The sequence below is a fragment of the Archocentrus centrarchus genome, chromosome 24 (genome assembly GCF_007364275.1).
Source record: "Archocentrus centrarchus isolate MPI-CPG fArcCen1 chromosome 24, fArcCen1, whole genome shotgun sequence".
Taxonomy (NCBI): Eukaryota; Metazoa; Chordata; class Actinopteri; order Cichliformes; family Cichlidae; genus Archocentrus; species Archocentrus centrarchus.
In genome coordinates this window covers 14,486,965-14,500,523 of record NC_044369.1, presented here as the reverse complement: position 1 = coordinate 14,500,523, position 13,559 = coordinate 14,486,965, and the positions used below count along the sequence as shown (strand labels likewise).

At 38.7% G+C, this 13,559-nt stretch overlaps 1 protein-coding gene across 6 annotated transcripts in view; it reads right to left on the bottom strand.

The window, feature by feature from the left end:
• The window catches only part of utrn (utrophin), a 187,694-nt gene that overhangs the window by 158,546 nt on the left and 15,589 nt on the right, over positions 1 to 13,559 (bottom strand). For 4 of the 6 annotated variants that reach the window (XM_030722455.1, XM_030722453.1, XM_030722452.1 and 1 more), the window contains 6 exons: positions 7,816 to 7,877; positions 5,782 to 5,874; positions 4,547 to 4,624; positions 2,842 to 2,934; positions 2,039 to 2,211; positions 591 to 706 (listed from right to left, as the gene is read on the bottom strand). In XM_030722455.1, the coding sequence (XP_030578315.1) occupies positions 591 to 706; positions 2,039 to 2,211; positions 2,842 to 2,934; positions 4,547 to 4,624; positions 5,782 to 5,874; positions 7,816 to 7,877 (615 nt within the window). The remainder of the gene's footprint in view (positions 1 to 590; positions 707 to 2,038; positions 2,212 to 2,841; positions 2,935 to 4,546; positions 4,625 to 5,781; positions 5,875 to 7,815; positions 7,878 to 13,559) is intronic. The other 2 variants (XM_030722456.1, XM_030722459.1) reach the window with 2 other exon arrangements.

Genomic DNA, 13,559 nt, shown 5'->3' with positions numbered 1-13,559 from the left:
AGGTGTTACAGATATGGATGTACATATCAGAGATACAAACTGTGCATCGCAGACAGTGGGGGGGTGGTGGTGGGGGGGGTGTACTGAGGTGAAAACTGCATGATTTGGAAAGAAGCATGTCAGATAGAGTGCGATGGCAGTTAAGGTTGACAGGAAGAGATTAGATGGGAAGGAAGAAGAGTGGGGAGACAAAACGGCAGGTTTAGACAAGCTGTACTAATTAAATATGCTTTCAGTATGGGTCAGACGTGACTGCTCCTCAGTCATGACAATAAAAACAAGTGTATGACTTTGGACGGTTCAAATAAATGTGTCCAGCTTCTTACAGGTGTTCAGACAAAGCAACATCGAGGTCTTTCTTCACTCTGAGCTTATCCAACCGCTGGCAGGACATCAAGGTAGGGTTCGTGAATGCAGACTACATTTTAGTATGTGGGAATATTTATGTCAATTTATATCCAACTTTTATTTTTTTGGAACTACTATAAAAAGCAGTTACAGGTGCCAATTCTTAGACTTACACTTGAAAACATTCATACAGTCTTTATCTGTGCCTCAGATGTGTTCAGAACAGCTCAGAACTAGATTACCTTCAGGATCCAGTAGCTTCTCAATACCCAGCTGGTCTTTGGCTAAAGTGAAGGCATGGTCCAGTCTCTGCACAGGGTTCATTGCGACCACATCATCCCAGCCGAATGCGTCTGGCCTGAAAACACAAACAGAAATGCAGAAATAAGATAGAATTTATATTATGGCTACAGTATAAATCAGAAATCAGGTACATTTGTAGAAGCAGAGAAGAGACTGCTGGCAGAACTTCACCCATTTCAACACTGGTCTGTGTATGTGTGTGCGCTCATGTCATTACTAAGAACAAGGGGTTACAAAAAGTGGGGAAACACCCCTGAAACTTATTTACCCTCCCTCTTTAAACACACCCTGCAGGTACTGACCTATCAACCTGACCTTTTGCCATATACACAGCTTAGGTATCCTCACAATATATATATATATATATATATATATATATATATATATATATATATATATATATATATATATATATATTAGGGGTGGGACTCGATTAAAAATATTAATCGAATTAATTACAAGCTTTGTAATTAATTAATCGAAATTAATCGCATTTTAATCGCATTTCAATATTTGACATGAGAAATATTAATTTAAGTTTAGTTGATGAATGAATCAATATACATAAGCTTAAACTTCAAAATTTTGTTTATTTTCCCACCAGTCTACTACACAGACCAAGGAAGGGTGGAAGTGCTCCTGTGATAAGCAAACTCCTGAAATTAAAGTTAAGCATCATAACTGGATAGTTTTATTCAACATTAATGGCTCACTTGTTATAGTTGGAAATTAATCATTCTCTCAGCTGTATTCCTTGATGTTGAAATGTGTTATGCTTGTTTTAACAGCTTATTTTGAATTTTGAAAGAATTAAAATTAAACCACAAAAAGGAGAAAAAGTTCGTTCTCCGTTTTACCAGCTGCTTTTACACAGCTGTGCTTCGCACTCACGGTTGCTAGGCGACACAAGCTACACAGAGGTGACGGCAGCTGATATGAAGGCGAGCTGCTCACTTCCGGCCTTTGTGGTGTTCGCGGGCTGCGAAAGACGTGGGCCGGGTCCTTCGCAGGATTCGGCCCCTAATTTGGACATTGTGCGTCGATATAATCTGTATGCCGGGAACTCGTGCACTGAGAAACGTTCCACGGTGCAAATTGCGATTAAAATGCGTTAAAATTTTTAACGCGTTAAAGTCCCACCCCTAATATATTAGGGGTGGGACTTTAACGCGTTAATTTCGATTAATTAATTACGGGGAAATTAACGCAAAACAGTGCAATCACAAAAATTGGTGGCACACATCAGTATAACTTAATGTAACAAAACACAAATACATGAATGCATAGGATGAACGTGCAGCTCTTTACCAGTCATGTTAAAAACACTAAATATATCATGTACACACTTCTAGCTGAAGTTTCCCCCGAGTGTCTCCATATTCCTCACCTGAAGTGGTGAAGTATGCCATTGAGAGCTAGGCCGTCCGCCCAGCTGGTGGTGAAATTCAGCACATTGACTTCCGGGTATGAGCGCGTGCACTGTCGTACCCAACTCAGCAAGAGCTTTTCACTGTTGGTCTGCTGCAGGTTGGACATGACATCCTTCATGACATCTTTCACCTGTACGAGACGTGTACATGGGAAAAGGTGCTTTAATATGGGTGATTAAGCACGAGTAAACACTGCATTTCTGCACGGTGGTTGAGCATTTCTTTGTTTCTATTCTGAGTCAGAATTATTTTCTTGATCCTCATATTAGCTGGTGTAGCAGGTGGGCATTTTGAGCTGGAACATCAGCAATGAAAAATTCTTTTTCAGTAACTATGCCCGTTAAATTAGCCAGTTTGTTTAAGCCAACTGGGATGATCACCTTTTTGTAGTGACAGCATGTCTAAGCATGCAAACAAATGACAAATAATGCATGTGTTACACAGTGACTGCTGTTAACGTTAAGTAACAATGATGAATAATGAATAACAAATGTTGACAGAGCTGGCAGGGTCCACACCCTACGAACAGAACCTCGACCATTTTAACATCAGCAGCAGGTCAAACTCACAAAGCATTGGATGATCTGCATATTTTGATCCATACACACATGTGCACATCAATACTGATCATCTGTATGTTTGATCCCTGTGGAACATCAGTGAGTTCATAAAGCGAGGTAAATGAGTCAGTGTGTGTGTGTGTGTGTGTGTGTGTGTGTGTGTGTGTGTGTGTGTGTGTGTGTAAGTAAACCGTGCTCACCTGCCAATGAAGGATAATACTCCAGATGAGGCCCAAGGTCAGCTTGTGGTTCCCATCCACAATATCTGTCCCTCCTATGTTTACCAGATCCACCTGAGAGGAGGACACTTCAACTTAAAAAAAATACTGAATAAACATAGTGAACAGTGAATAAACATTTTTGTGATTTATGCTTTCTGAGCTTGCAGATTACTAAATACATCAAATACATGTATACATAATCTTACAGCAAACATAATTAATAATATTAAAAATTAAGCTAGTGATAATTCATGTTAAAACAGCTGGCGTACTAAGTGATACTTTTGCTAAAGTGACTTGAAGAAATTAATCAGCTTTCCCAAAGATTCCTGTGGAAGCACAAAAAGCTTGCTGAGAGAGTTATGAGCTCCCCAGGACCTGTAAACATACAGAGAAGCTCTCCTTTGATGTAGCATTTGAGTTTCTTTATGCAGCTGAGTAAATAATATTGCTTTGCATCTTAATGAGTTATCAGTGTTACAGCAGAATACTTCCACCCAGTCAACATCCTCCACATAGTGCATTATACCACCCTAATTACAGCCTCTCAGTGGTGCCACTGAAATGTGGTCTGCAGGTTCATCAGACATTTGTCATATGAAGTAAGGCCAAGTGTGAACTGATTACATATAAATATTGTGGAGAGGTTCAAGGCACAGAATGGAACATGAGGTCATGTGTCTGGTCAAGTTATGAAGTGTTCTTTCTTGTTCTATGCAGAGCTGGCCTCTGGCCCATCTAGTACCAATTAGTCTCATGCTGCCACACCATCATTTTCCTATATCGTTCATGAAACAACGCTCAGATATATATATATATATATATATATATATATATATATATATATATATATATATATATATATATATATATATATATATATATATATATATATATATATATATATATATATATCACAACAGCCATCATCCACTTCAAAACTTGCAGTATTGTTTTCTGAAGTACCCTAAAAAAAATAAATATGTAACATGGATCAACTAAATCTAAAAGCCATAGCTACAACTTGACATTAAAGGTAATAATACATCTGGTTCAATTAATTTTCTATTGTTATGATATATAATTAATTCAAATAGGTTTCTAAATTGCTCAGGCTTGTGGAAACTGGCCTGCTGACACTTCTTTTGCTTCTTTCAAGACTGAACCCAGCAGGATTTGCATGCAAACTTCTGTGCCTGCGACTTCCTATGAGCCTGCCCTGCCCCTTATCTCTCACTGCTGAGGTCAAGGCAATATGACCGACAAACAGAAAGTATGAGGAAGGATGATGAAATGAAGCAGCGAAGGAGGCAGACAGACAAAGAAAAATACACTAGAAAATGACTTGCGTATGAAATGAATTCAGATGGAGGTCACAGGAGAATAAAGAGCCTTGTATAGTCAGAGGAAGAGTTACTGGTTTTAATCAGAACAGTACCAACGTGACTGGAAAAGTGCAGTGTGAGCACAGGGTTTAAGAGTTTTTACTTCAACAAAAGACAACATGGCATTATTTTACAGTTTAATATAGTTCCTTCTTTCTGGTTACGTTATGAGTTTGAAATGAAACACGGCAGACTCTTCAGCCTTAATGACACGTGATAGAGAACAACAAATGCCCAAATGTTTCACTATCCACCAAACAGCAGCTCATCAGATAACAGCAGAAACAGCAGGTACTCACATTATTTTGATGCAAGACTTGAAGTACTTTGTTGACATTGTTTAGAGAGTGCACTCTGGTGGAACCTCGTTCTTTGGTCTGAGGAAGAGGAAATGCAGCAGAAATCAGCTGACACATTCATGGTTCACCAGCTAATCAAGGCTAATCTAAACATCATGAGAGTCGACAGTTTTACCTCGTTTCCTTTAACTCATTTATTGAAATTAGTTGCAGTGGATTAATAATTGAACATAGGAGGTGCTCATTTATAAACAGTCACCTTGATTTGCTCCCTAGCTTTAAGGCAAAGCTAGGGAGCAAAAGGTGGATATTGAACCAACAAGAAAAGGTATGCCATCACTCCACATGGTTTTTCACACCATACATTATCACAGCTATTACATTCTCAGCAGTGTCCACACAAACTTATGGAAAGAATGACACAGTGAATAGCTGCCAACTGCTAATCCCTTTGTAAGTCTTCACATACCTCAACCACTCATTAGCACCCAATTATAGAATTAGTATTCTGGTATCAGTGAGAAAGCCTTCGTGCACGTGTGTGTGCCAACATATATGGCAGAGACAGAGACAGTTGGCGCTTAATACGGCTGCAGGTGTTAGAAATCCGATATGCTGCTGAAGAGTGGACAGATTTTAAAAAAAAGAAATAACCAGTAAATAAAAATGTGTGCAAACAAGCACAAAGCTGGTGACTGGAGACATGTATGTCTTTATTCTGCAGTTATTTATCCATTTTATCAAGTCTTTTTGGATCAAGTTTTAGGTGGGTAAAGTGGTGGGTTGCTGAAAGAACATTTATATACCAAGATTAAATCAGAAATAATGTACAATAATGTGCCAAGCACTCCCACATGGCTCAGATGTTTACATTAGATTTAACCTTTGTGTTTTCATGCCATAATGCATGGTGCTTGTACTGGCATGACTTTCACTTAAGGAGGGGAAAAAAAAAAAAAAAACCTGCACTACAATAATTTGACTGCATGCACTCCCAAACCCCTCAGAAGCATTTCTGTGGCTTTACCATCCCTCTTTGAAATCAAATCTTGTCTTTCATGCATTTAAACAGCAAAAATGATTTCTTTATGTCACATTCAAATGAAGACAAACACGGTGAGCATGTTTTGCTATATGCCAAGTTATTTTTAGAGTGAGCAAAGTGACTAAAATGTGCTTTAAAAAAAAAAAAAAAAAAGTTTTACAAAGTTAATAGACATATTACAAAAACCCACCAGGACATTGCCGGTGAGACCCTCCAGAAGGTCCAGCAGCTTCCTTCCATCTCTCAAATCGGAGAACATATCTTTGATGGGTGTCTTCCCTGTCTGGAAACAGAAAAATTGTTTGCTTAGATTTATCCTATGATTGAACTTAAACAATCAATACCAATGATAAGAGGTCCTTAGTGTGGCTGCAGTTGTGGAGAGATGGTCATTTGCATATAATTCAAACACTGAAAGTGTCACTGGGAAGAAGCGCACATGTGACAGTGGTACGCAGAAAGAAGAAGAGAAAGTTTGGCAGGTTGTAACAACCACTATGATAGCCATGCACAGTCAACAAATTTGAAACTATCCGAATGAAAGAAGTGTAAGAGTGAAACTAAGAATACTTAAGAGAAAACATTACACAGTGTGAGGACAATTATCTAAACTAGACCAGTTAGCAAAATCAGCTAAACATATTTAATATAATTCTCTGATGGTGTATTTATAAGAATAAAAATATATATATACAAGCAGGACCACACACATAAACCTAGTAGCACTCTGGCATAAACTGTTGCTGTTTATAGCCACTGATTAAAAGGTACATTAAAATGAAACCATGTGTTCAGTTGATTGTTCTGAACATGTGCCATTAAGTTTTGAGCCTTTTTTTTTTTTTTTTTTTTTTTTTTTTTTTTTTAAAGAAATAATACATTATGGTAGCGCAGGCATTATGGGTGGGATTTGGGGGTCCAAGTCTATCCAAAAAGGTCACTGTGCCCCTTCAGCTGAATTCTGCTGATGCACTGCTACAGCTGCATGTTAAATTAAATTATACAGCTTGGTAACGAAAAGGTTAAACATGAACATCGCTGATAAGTTACTGCAGCTCAAATTCAAGTTAATTATTCAGTTAATAGTAGGTTAGTGCTTCTGCAGCAATCAGCATGAGAGTGAGACTTTGGAGCAGGTCAGACTATGGGAAGTATGCCTTATGTTTCTTTGGCACTAGAGCTCGTCCATCAGTTTGTGCAGCTGCACTATATTGTGTGTGTGTGTGTGTGTGTGTGTGTGTGTGTGTGTGTGGGAGGGGGGGTCAGTCCCATGGCCACAGGTGTATAAAATTAAGCATCTAACCATGCAGCCTGTCTTTACAAACTTTGTGAAAAAATAGGTCGTTCTAAAGCGCTCACTGCATTTGAGCATGATACAGTAATAGGATGCCTTCACTGGAACACAAGTCCGCAAGTCAGTTTGTGAAATTTCTTCACTCCTGGATATTCCACAATCAACTGGAAGTGGTATTATTACAAAGAGGAAGTGCTGAGGAACCACATAGAAACTCAGACCACGTAAAGTTACAGAGCGGGCTTGCTGAGTGCTTAGGTGCGTAATGTGTAAAAGTCGTCAGTGCTCTGCTGACTCAATAACTGCAAAGCTCCAAACCTCCTCTGGCATCAACCTCAGCATAAAAACTGTACACCGGGAGCTTCATGGCATGGGTTTCCATGGCCAAGCAGCTCCTGCAGGTGAAGGCAGGTGACCCAGTGCTTTTGTCCATAACTGCAAAAAAAAAAACCAAAACCCTGAAATATGTTAAAGATATTCTGTGATCATGGTCCACTGTCCAGATGTGTGGCGAGTTCACTGACCTACTTCTGCACATAGAGAAAATATTTCTGTTTGTTTCCTGCTTTCCCCTGCAATCTAAGACAAATATTGTTTGCACTAAAGTAGCTTGGTTATCCTTAAATATTTCCTCCCAAGTGCAACAAAATCCATAGTATACATTTGAACAGTTTAGTCTGCCGCCCTGCTGGCAACAAATCTAGCCTACTACAAGCTTGTCATACTCTTCAGCATCATTTTCATCAGAAATACGTTGTTGGTTTTAGGATTAAAATAACTTACATTTATTCATAAAGACTTCACAGTAATATTATCCATTAAGCTTTTTTGTACTTTGAGAAAACAAGCTCATTTTCTAGTATGTTCCAATTAGTGCCAGCAAAGTGCAACATCCATGTGAAAATGGTTGGCTGCAATGTTTCACATTACCTTGGAGAATTGTGCATTTATCCATTTGGTGAAGGTTTTCTTCTGTACTGCGTCATGTTCATCTGTGAAGAAGAAAAGAAAAAGAAAAGAGCAGATTGTCAGGAACATGAACAAGTGGATCAATAGTGGGACACTGACAATAGGTGCAGTCAGTCTTATGAGGGAAATCAAAGAACATTAACACTTGATGTCCATTTCCACATGCTTTTTCAGGAACCAACTTAATTTCAGCACAAATTAACTTACACTGACATGGTAAATGGTAATTATAGCCTGAGGCGCTTTGACTTAAAAGCATCACGATCAATGTGGCTGGAACATCAGAAAATTAACAGAACAAAATGGGGGGGGTTTGACCGTGTGTACCAAATGTCAACAGGTGCACGGCGCGACAAGTAAAGCCAACAAACCTTTTTGCACATGTGCGCACACCCTTGTCCATTTATAATGTTCCCCTGAATCCAACTGTACAAATATTTCACATTCTCTTCCCACTTGACTCCCTCCCTTCCTGCGCCTCCTTTATGCTCTCCATCATGGCTCTCTAATAAGGCCTCATTGTGTGACAGGCAGAGGGTCAGCTGCTTTGATGTGCCAGGGTGATGGCTTGCTCCTGTAATGGATCAGAGTAGCTTGCACAAAGCCTTGGACTTCTCTTGAGAAATTATTTCAGTTTTGTAATCCATTTCAAAATAAACTATTTCAATTATTATGCCAATGTTTGTATGTATATATCAGCAGCATTGTACCTCAGTCACATTAGCGAAGTAATGTAGGGAGCCTGGCATGTTCTCCAGGTTTAGTTTGGTTTCTTTCTAATGTGCCTGAATAACTAGTCCATTCAACTGTCAATTTCACCACAGCACAAGCAAAGAAATGGGTGAAAAAGATGTATAGACACCTGCTTCAAAACACACTTCTAAACACTCCAGCTGAGGTCTGGAACAAACTGTCATCTAAAGGTGGAGAAGTTGTTAAAGTGGCATGGGTGTTAGTTCAACTAGCAGCTGTGCAAAGCACCATGAAGTGAACAAAAGGTCAAAGGTTAAGATCACCAGCCTCAGCACTTGTTGGCTTCTCTGTTTGGGATGTCTTGTGTGTGTGTGTGTGTGTGTGTGTGTGTGTGTGTGTGTGTGTGTGTGTGTGTGTGTGTGTGTGTGTGTGTGTGTCGCCTTTTCAAAATCAGTGGTATAAAGACCACAAAGACCCTAAAAACAGCCACTATATCTGAATTTTTCCACTTTATCTTGATATTAGATACTCAGGGTAGATAAAGGAAATGGCCAAGATATAATTTTAACTATAAATTTCTTGAGAAATGTCACAGAGACTGGAGAAAAAGAGACTGGGACAAGTGAGAAGTATGTGGAAAGAGACAACTGGATAGGTGAGATTTTGAGGTGGGGACAAAAGTAGAAGAGGCTTGTTGCCTAGACAGGTATACGTTTGCATTTTGCTATCTCTGTGCCATTGTCTCTAAAGTGCTTTGAATCACCCTCCTAAGAGTCTATTGAACCTTTTTTTTTTATTCACAAATTCAAGGGAGCAGAACTGATGCTTAAAGTTTTTTTTTTCTTTTATTATACTTAAAAGAAGACAGCTGATGGAAGGGTTTAATGAAGATGATGACAGAAAAAAGGATTCACAAGACAAAGAAGGCTTCATGTTGAAAAACAAAATGACACCATGGTTGGCAAAGGCCAGGGGCCATAACACAGAGCCCAGTAACAGATGATGATCAATTACAATTACAGCAGATAACTTACAGGTGGTTAAACATGTTTTTACAGGATGGAAGAAAGATACAAAGACCACAAGACAACAAAACTGGGGGAAAAAAAATTATATAAATTAAAAAAAACAAAACAAAACAGAGAAGCAGCCAGGGGAGGGGGACGGGGGTCAACACTGGCAGGAACACTGAGAAAATAGCCCACAAGGAGGAAAGAGTGGAGTGTAGTCTAGGACAGGTATGCTTTCAACACAATATCAATTTTCCTTTTATAAAAAGCCCCATGCAGAGGCCTCCTGTTCTTACAGCTTTATTGGCACCCTGTGGAGGGCCTCTGAGGCCCCTGGGGAGAGGGTTCCTGGGGGTTCAGGTCTCCTGGGCTCTCTACCTTACCATCTTCATAGGACAATACATCCAATTCATATACACTGCTCCCCCTCAATCTGTCTGCTGCTCCTACTCACTGCAGCACAGGAATGCCTCACTCCAGGAAAGATCAAAGTAGCAGCAGGCTGTGTGAGAGAAAGTGTGTTCAACAGTGTGTGTGTGTGTGTATGAACAACAAAAGGGAAAAAAAAAAAAAGTGATTTAATAAAAAAAAGAGGAGTCTGTACAACAGATGCATCTTGCGCTTCTGCTCACACATTATAGTCCTATTTGTATAAGGCAGGTATACTCGTTTGTGGACACAAACACATTCCTATTACACTCACTTTCAAATCTGTGTGTGTTGCAGTGTAGTGTCTATGCAACAAGTCTTGCGATGACAAAAATCTGAGGGCAACCAGATCTCTGCTTGGAGCTACGAGTTCAACCTTTCAAGATGAAATTTACATATATTTTGTTAACGTAATTTTAATTATTAATTTTATTTCTGATTTTGTTTAATTAAAGTATAACTCCCACGTAAATGTGCCAGAGGATGTGTCTTTAATCAGTTGAGAGACCTCAAGTATAAGCTTCACTTCTTTGTTTTGAGCTAATGTGATTTGAGTGTCCAGCACTGACAAAATGAATTAGTAAACATTATCATATCTGTTGATGAGTTGAATTAAGAACCTACTTTCAGTTGGGTATATTAGAAACTGGACTGTGTTTTAACTATCAGGGCCCAAACATTAAACACTTATTGCTATTCCTGAATTGTCAATAAAAAGAACAAGTTTCAGACCATATTAGACACAGAATAACCCTCAAATTGACATAAGAGCATTAATGTTTTAAAAGAAAGATTAACGTGACAATATTTGTAGTCATATCATGCCAAATAACGTACTGTCATAATCAGGCATAATTACAAAAACTGTTTATAAGAATGTACCGTATTTTGCCATTTCCTATTTTTTAGTTTCACTTTAAATAATTTCTCAGTCAGCTATTATTGAGGAAATCAGTGAAGCAAGGTCTTTTGCACTGTACTGCTCACTGAGTAAGCTACCCTTTTATCCATCAATGAATCAAGCTTATACAAGAGCTGCAATGATTCTTCAAGTGACTTGAATAAATCTATTATAAAGAATCTTCAATTCTTTATAATAGATTCATTAAAAAATAGATTAAAAAAAAATTATTTTTCTCTTTTTGCTTTGATGCTTTATTTAATCCACGACTCTGTGGCGCTCAGTTGTCATCGTGTAAGTAGTTTAATGTGGAGCCGGAGTCTGTCTATACACACAGCGTAAAGAGCAAAGAGGCTGCGCTATTATGGAGATGATGAGCTCAGGTGAAAGGAAAGGAAAACATTTTCTAGCATCCAAAACAATCACCATAAAAACCTTTAATGGGAAAAAAAGCTGATGGAAGTCCTTAAATCAAACCACCTGTTCAACAAGCTCCAACGTGAAGAAGAACTAACTTTGTAGCTGCTCCACCATCATTTGTTTACACAGCAAAAATCTACAGTAGTTACAATAAAAGTGCATGTGTGCAGATAAACTGTTAACTTAGTCACTTAGTCTGACATGATGTTTAAATTAGGCAGCTTACTGAAGGCTGATGGCAGCTGTCCTGCTTTCTATCACACTGATAGCTGCAGCAGGCAGGGGTGAGTTTAAAGAGGGGCATGGGCTGTACAAGCCCATATTTATTTCATAGCTTCATTGACATTATTCTGCATAATTAGATTAATATAAAATTATTATATTCATTAAATTGTATTAATATAAATGAAAAAAATGGCTGGCTTGTCCCTTAGAGATGTGTAGTGTGCAGTCATTAAAGAGGTGCTCAGAGTAGAGCCGCTACTGCTCCACATCAAAAGGAGCCAATCGAGCTGGTTGGGGCATCCGACCAGGACTCCTCCAAGGTGAGGTGTTCCGGGCATGTCCAACCAGGAGGAGCCCCTGGGGTATATCGAGGACACGCTGCAGAGATTATATCTATTGGCTGGCTTGGGCACGCCTCAGTGTCCCCCCCCCACGTAAAACTGAGCCACTGACCTGGGGCTGTTAGGTTGGACACTGACTTGTTAATGTTAATAATAATTATTAACATTAACATGTACACCATCAGAATGTCTGTTTTCTGCAGCAAGAAATTTTGCATCAAAGCACAGGGCAAACCTCAGAATATTGAAATGCTTGCTTTTCTTCACTGCAGCCACCACATATTTCTTCACTAGCAGACTTAAACACACACACAAAAAAAAAAAAAGAAAAAAAAAAACAAAAAAAAAAAAAACCCACACATATGCATTAACACAGCCAATCATCCTCATCTAGGGAATAAAACACTGTCATAACTTTTTAGCCTCTTACTAATGTAAGAAAGCCTTCCAAGAAGAGAGTAAAGGCTATTGTATTTTTGTATTTTACACCTTAGTTGAGGTTCTATATTATATATACATATTATACATATATATATAAAATATCACTTTATTTGATATTATTGTACTTGTGATGTGTGATACACTTTGACATATCCTGTCAACCAAATGAAGAGAAATAAACAAGCAGCACAAGAACAGCGAAGCAAAAGTTAGAGGCACATTCCTTAACAGAAAAAATATTCCGCCCCTGCCAAACAGTCAACATATTTCAGATAACTGGCTCATATGCAAACATATCAATGTTAGCCTGTATACGCTTTGCACACACAGTATTGTTATATATAGTACTGAGAAACAAGGGATGTTTTTGCCAACAGTAATAAAAGGAAGTAATGATTACATCAGGAGGAGTAATCTCATTGCTGAGCTCAGCTCATGCTCTCACTATGCATGGGCGTGCACTCACACCACAACTAAAGATCAGAGTGTTGTGTTTCATCTTGTATGTCGAATCCCTGCTGCTAGTGTGTCAATAATCTAAATTGAGAAAAAACATGAATACATTTAAAAAGCCAAAGTGATACATTCTGTAACATAACACAGGTAGTGAAGACTTTGTTATAATTACTGTACAAATTCTTCAGTTATGGCCAAAGCATGATTCATGAAGTCAGTGACTTTTGACCTACAAATTCTAATCAGTTCATCCTTGAATCCAATTGAACATTTGTCCCTGATGTAATAACAAAAGTTTATTTTTCTGAAAATTTGGCTATGATCCATAAAGCTACCAAACTGCTCCTGTTTCCCTAACTGTTGGCTAACAATACATTAACTAAAGCTTACACAGTGCTGGAAAACCTGAGAAAAAGAACCGCAAACAGGCCTGAAAACATAACATAAATGGTCAAGGAGAAGGAAAAAAAAAAAAATTCACAGAAGCACACATGTTCCTCAAAGCAGCCAGCTGGGAACACAAGAGCAGACACATAAAATATACAGCACCAGTCTCCCCCCTCGCTCTCACAGGTGGAGAGAGCCTGTGACCACAAAGCAGGAAGAACGGGGAAAACTGTGTGGAAAGCACTGAGGTGAAAATCAAACAAACCATCAGGGTTTCCACGACAGCATCCCATAGTAAACATGAGAGCTCGGAGCTTTTACAAACAGAGATATTTACAAAGTTTGCCACACCAGTGAGCAGCTGTTACCTCTCGCTAATTTATAGTCAGCAGCTAAAATTTC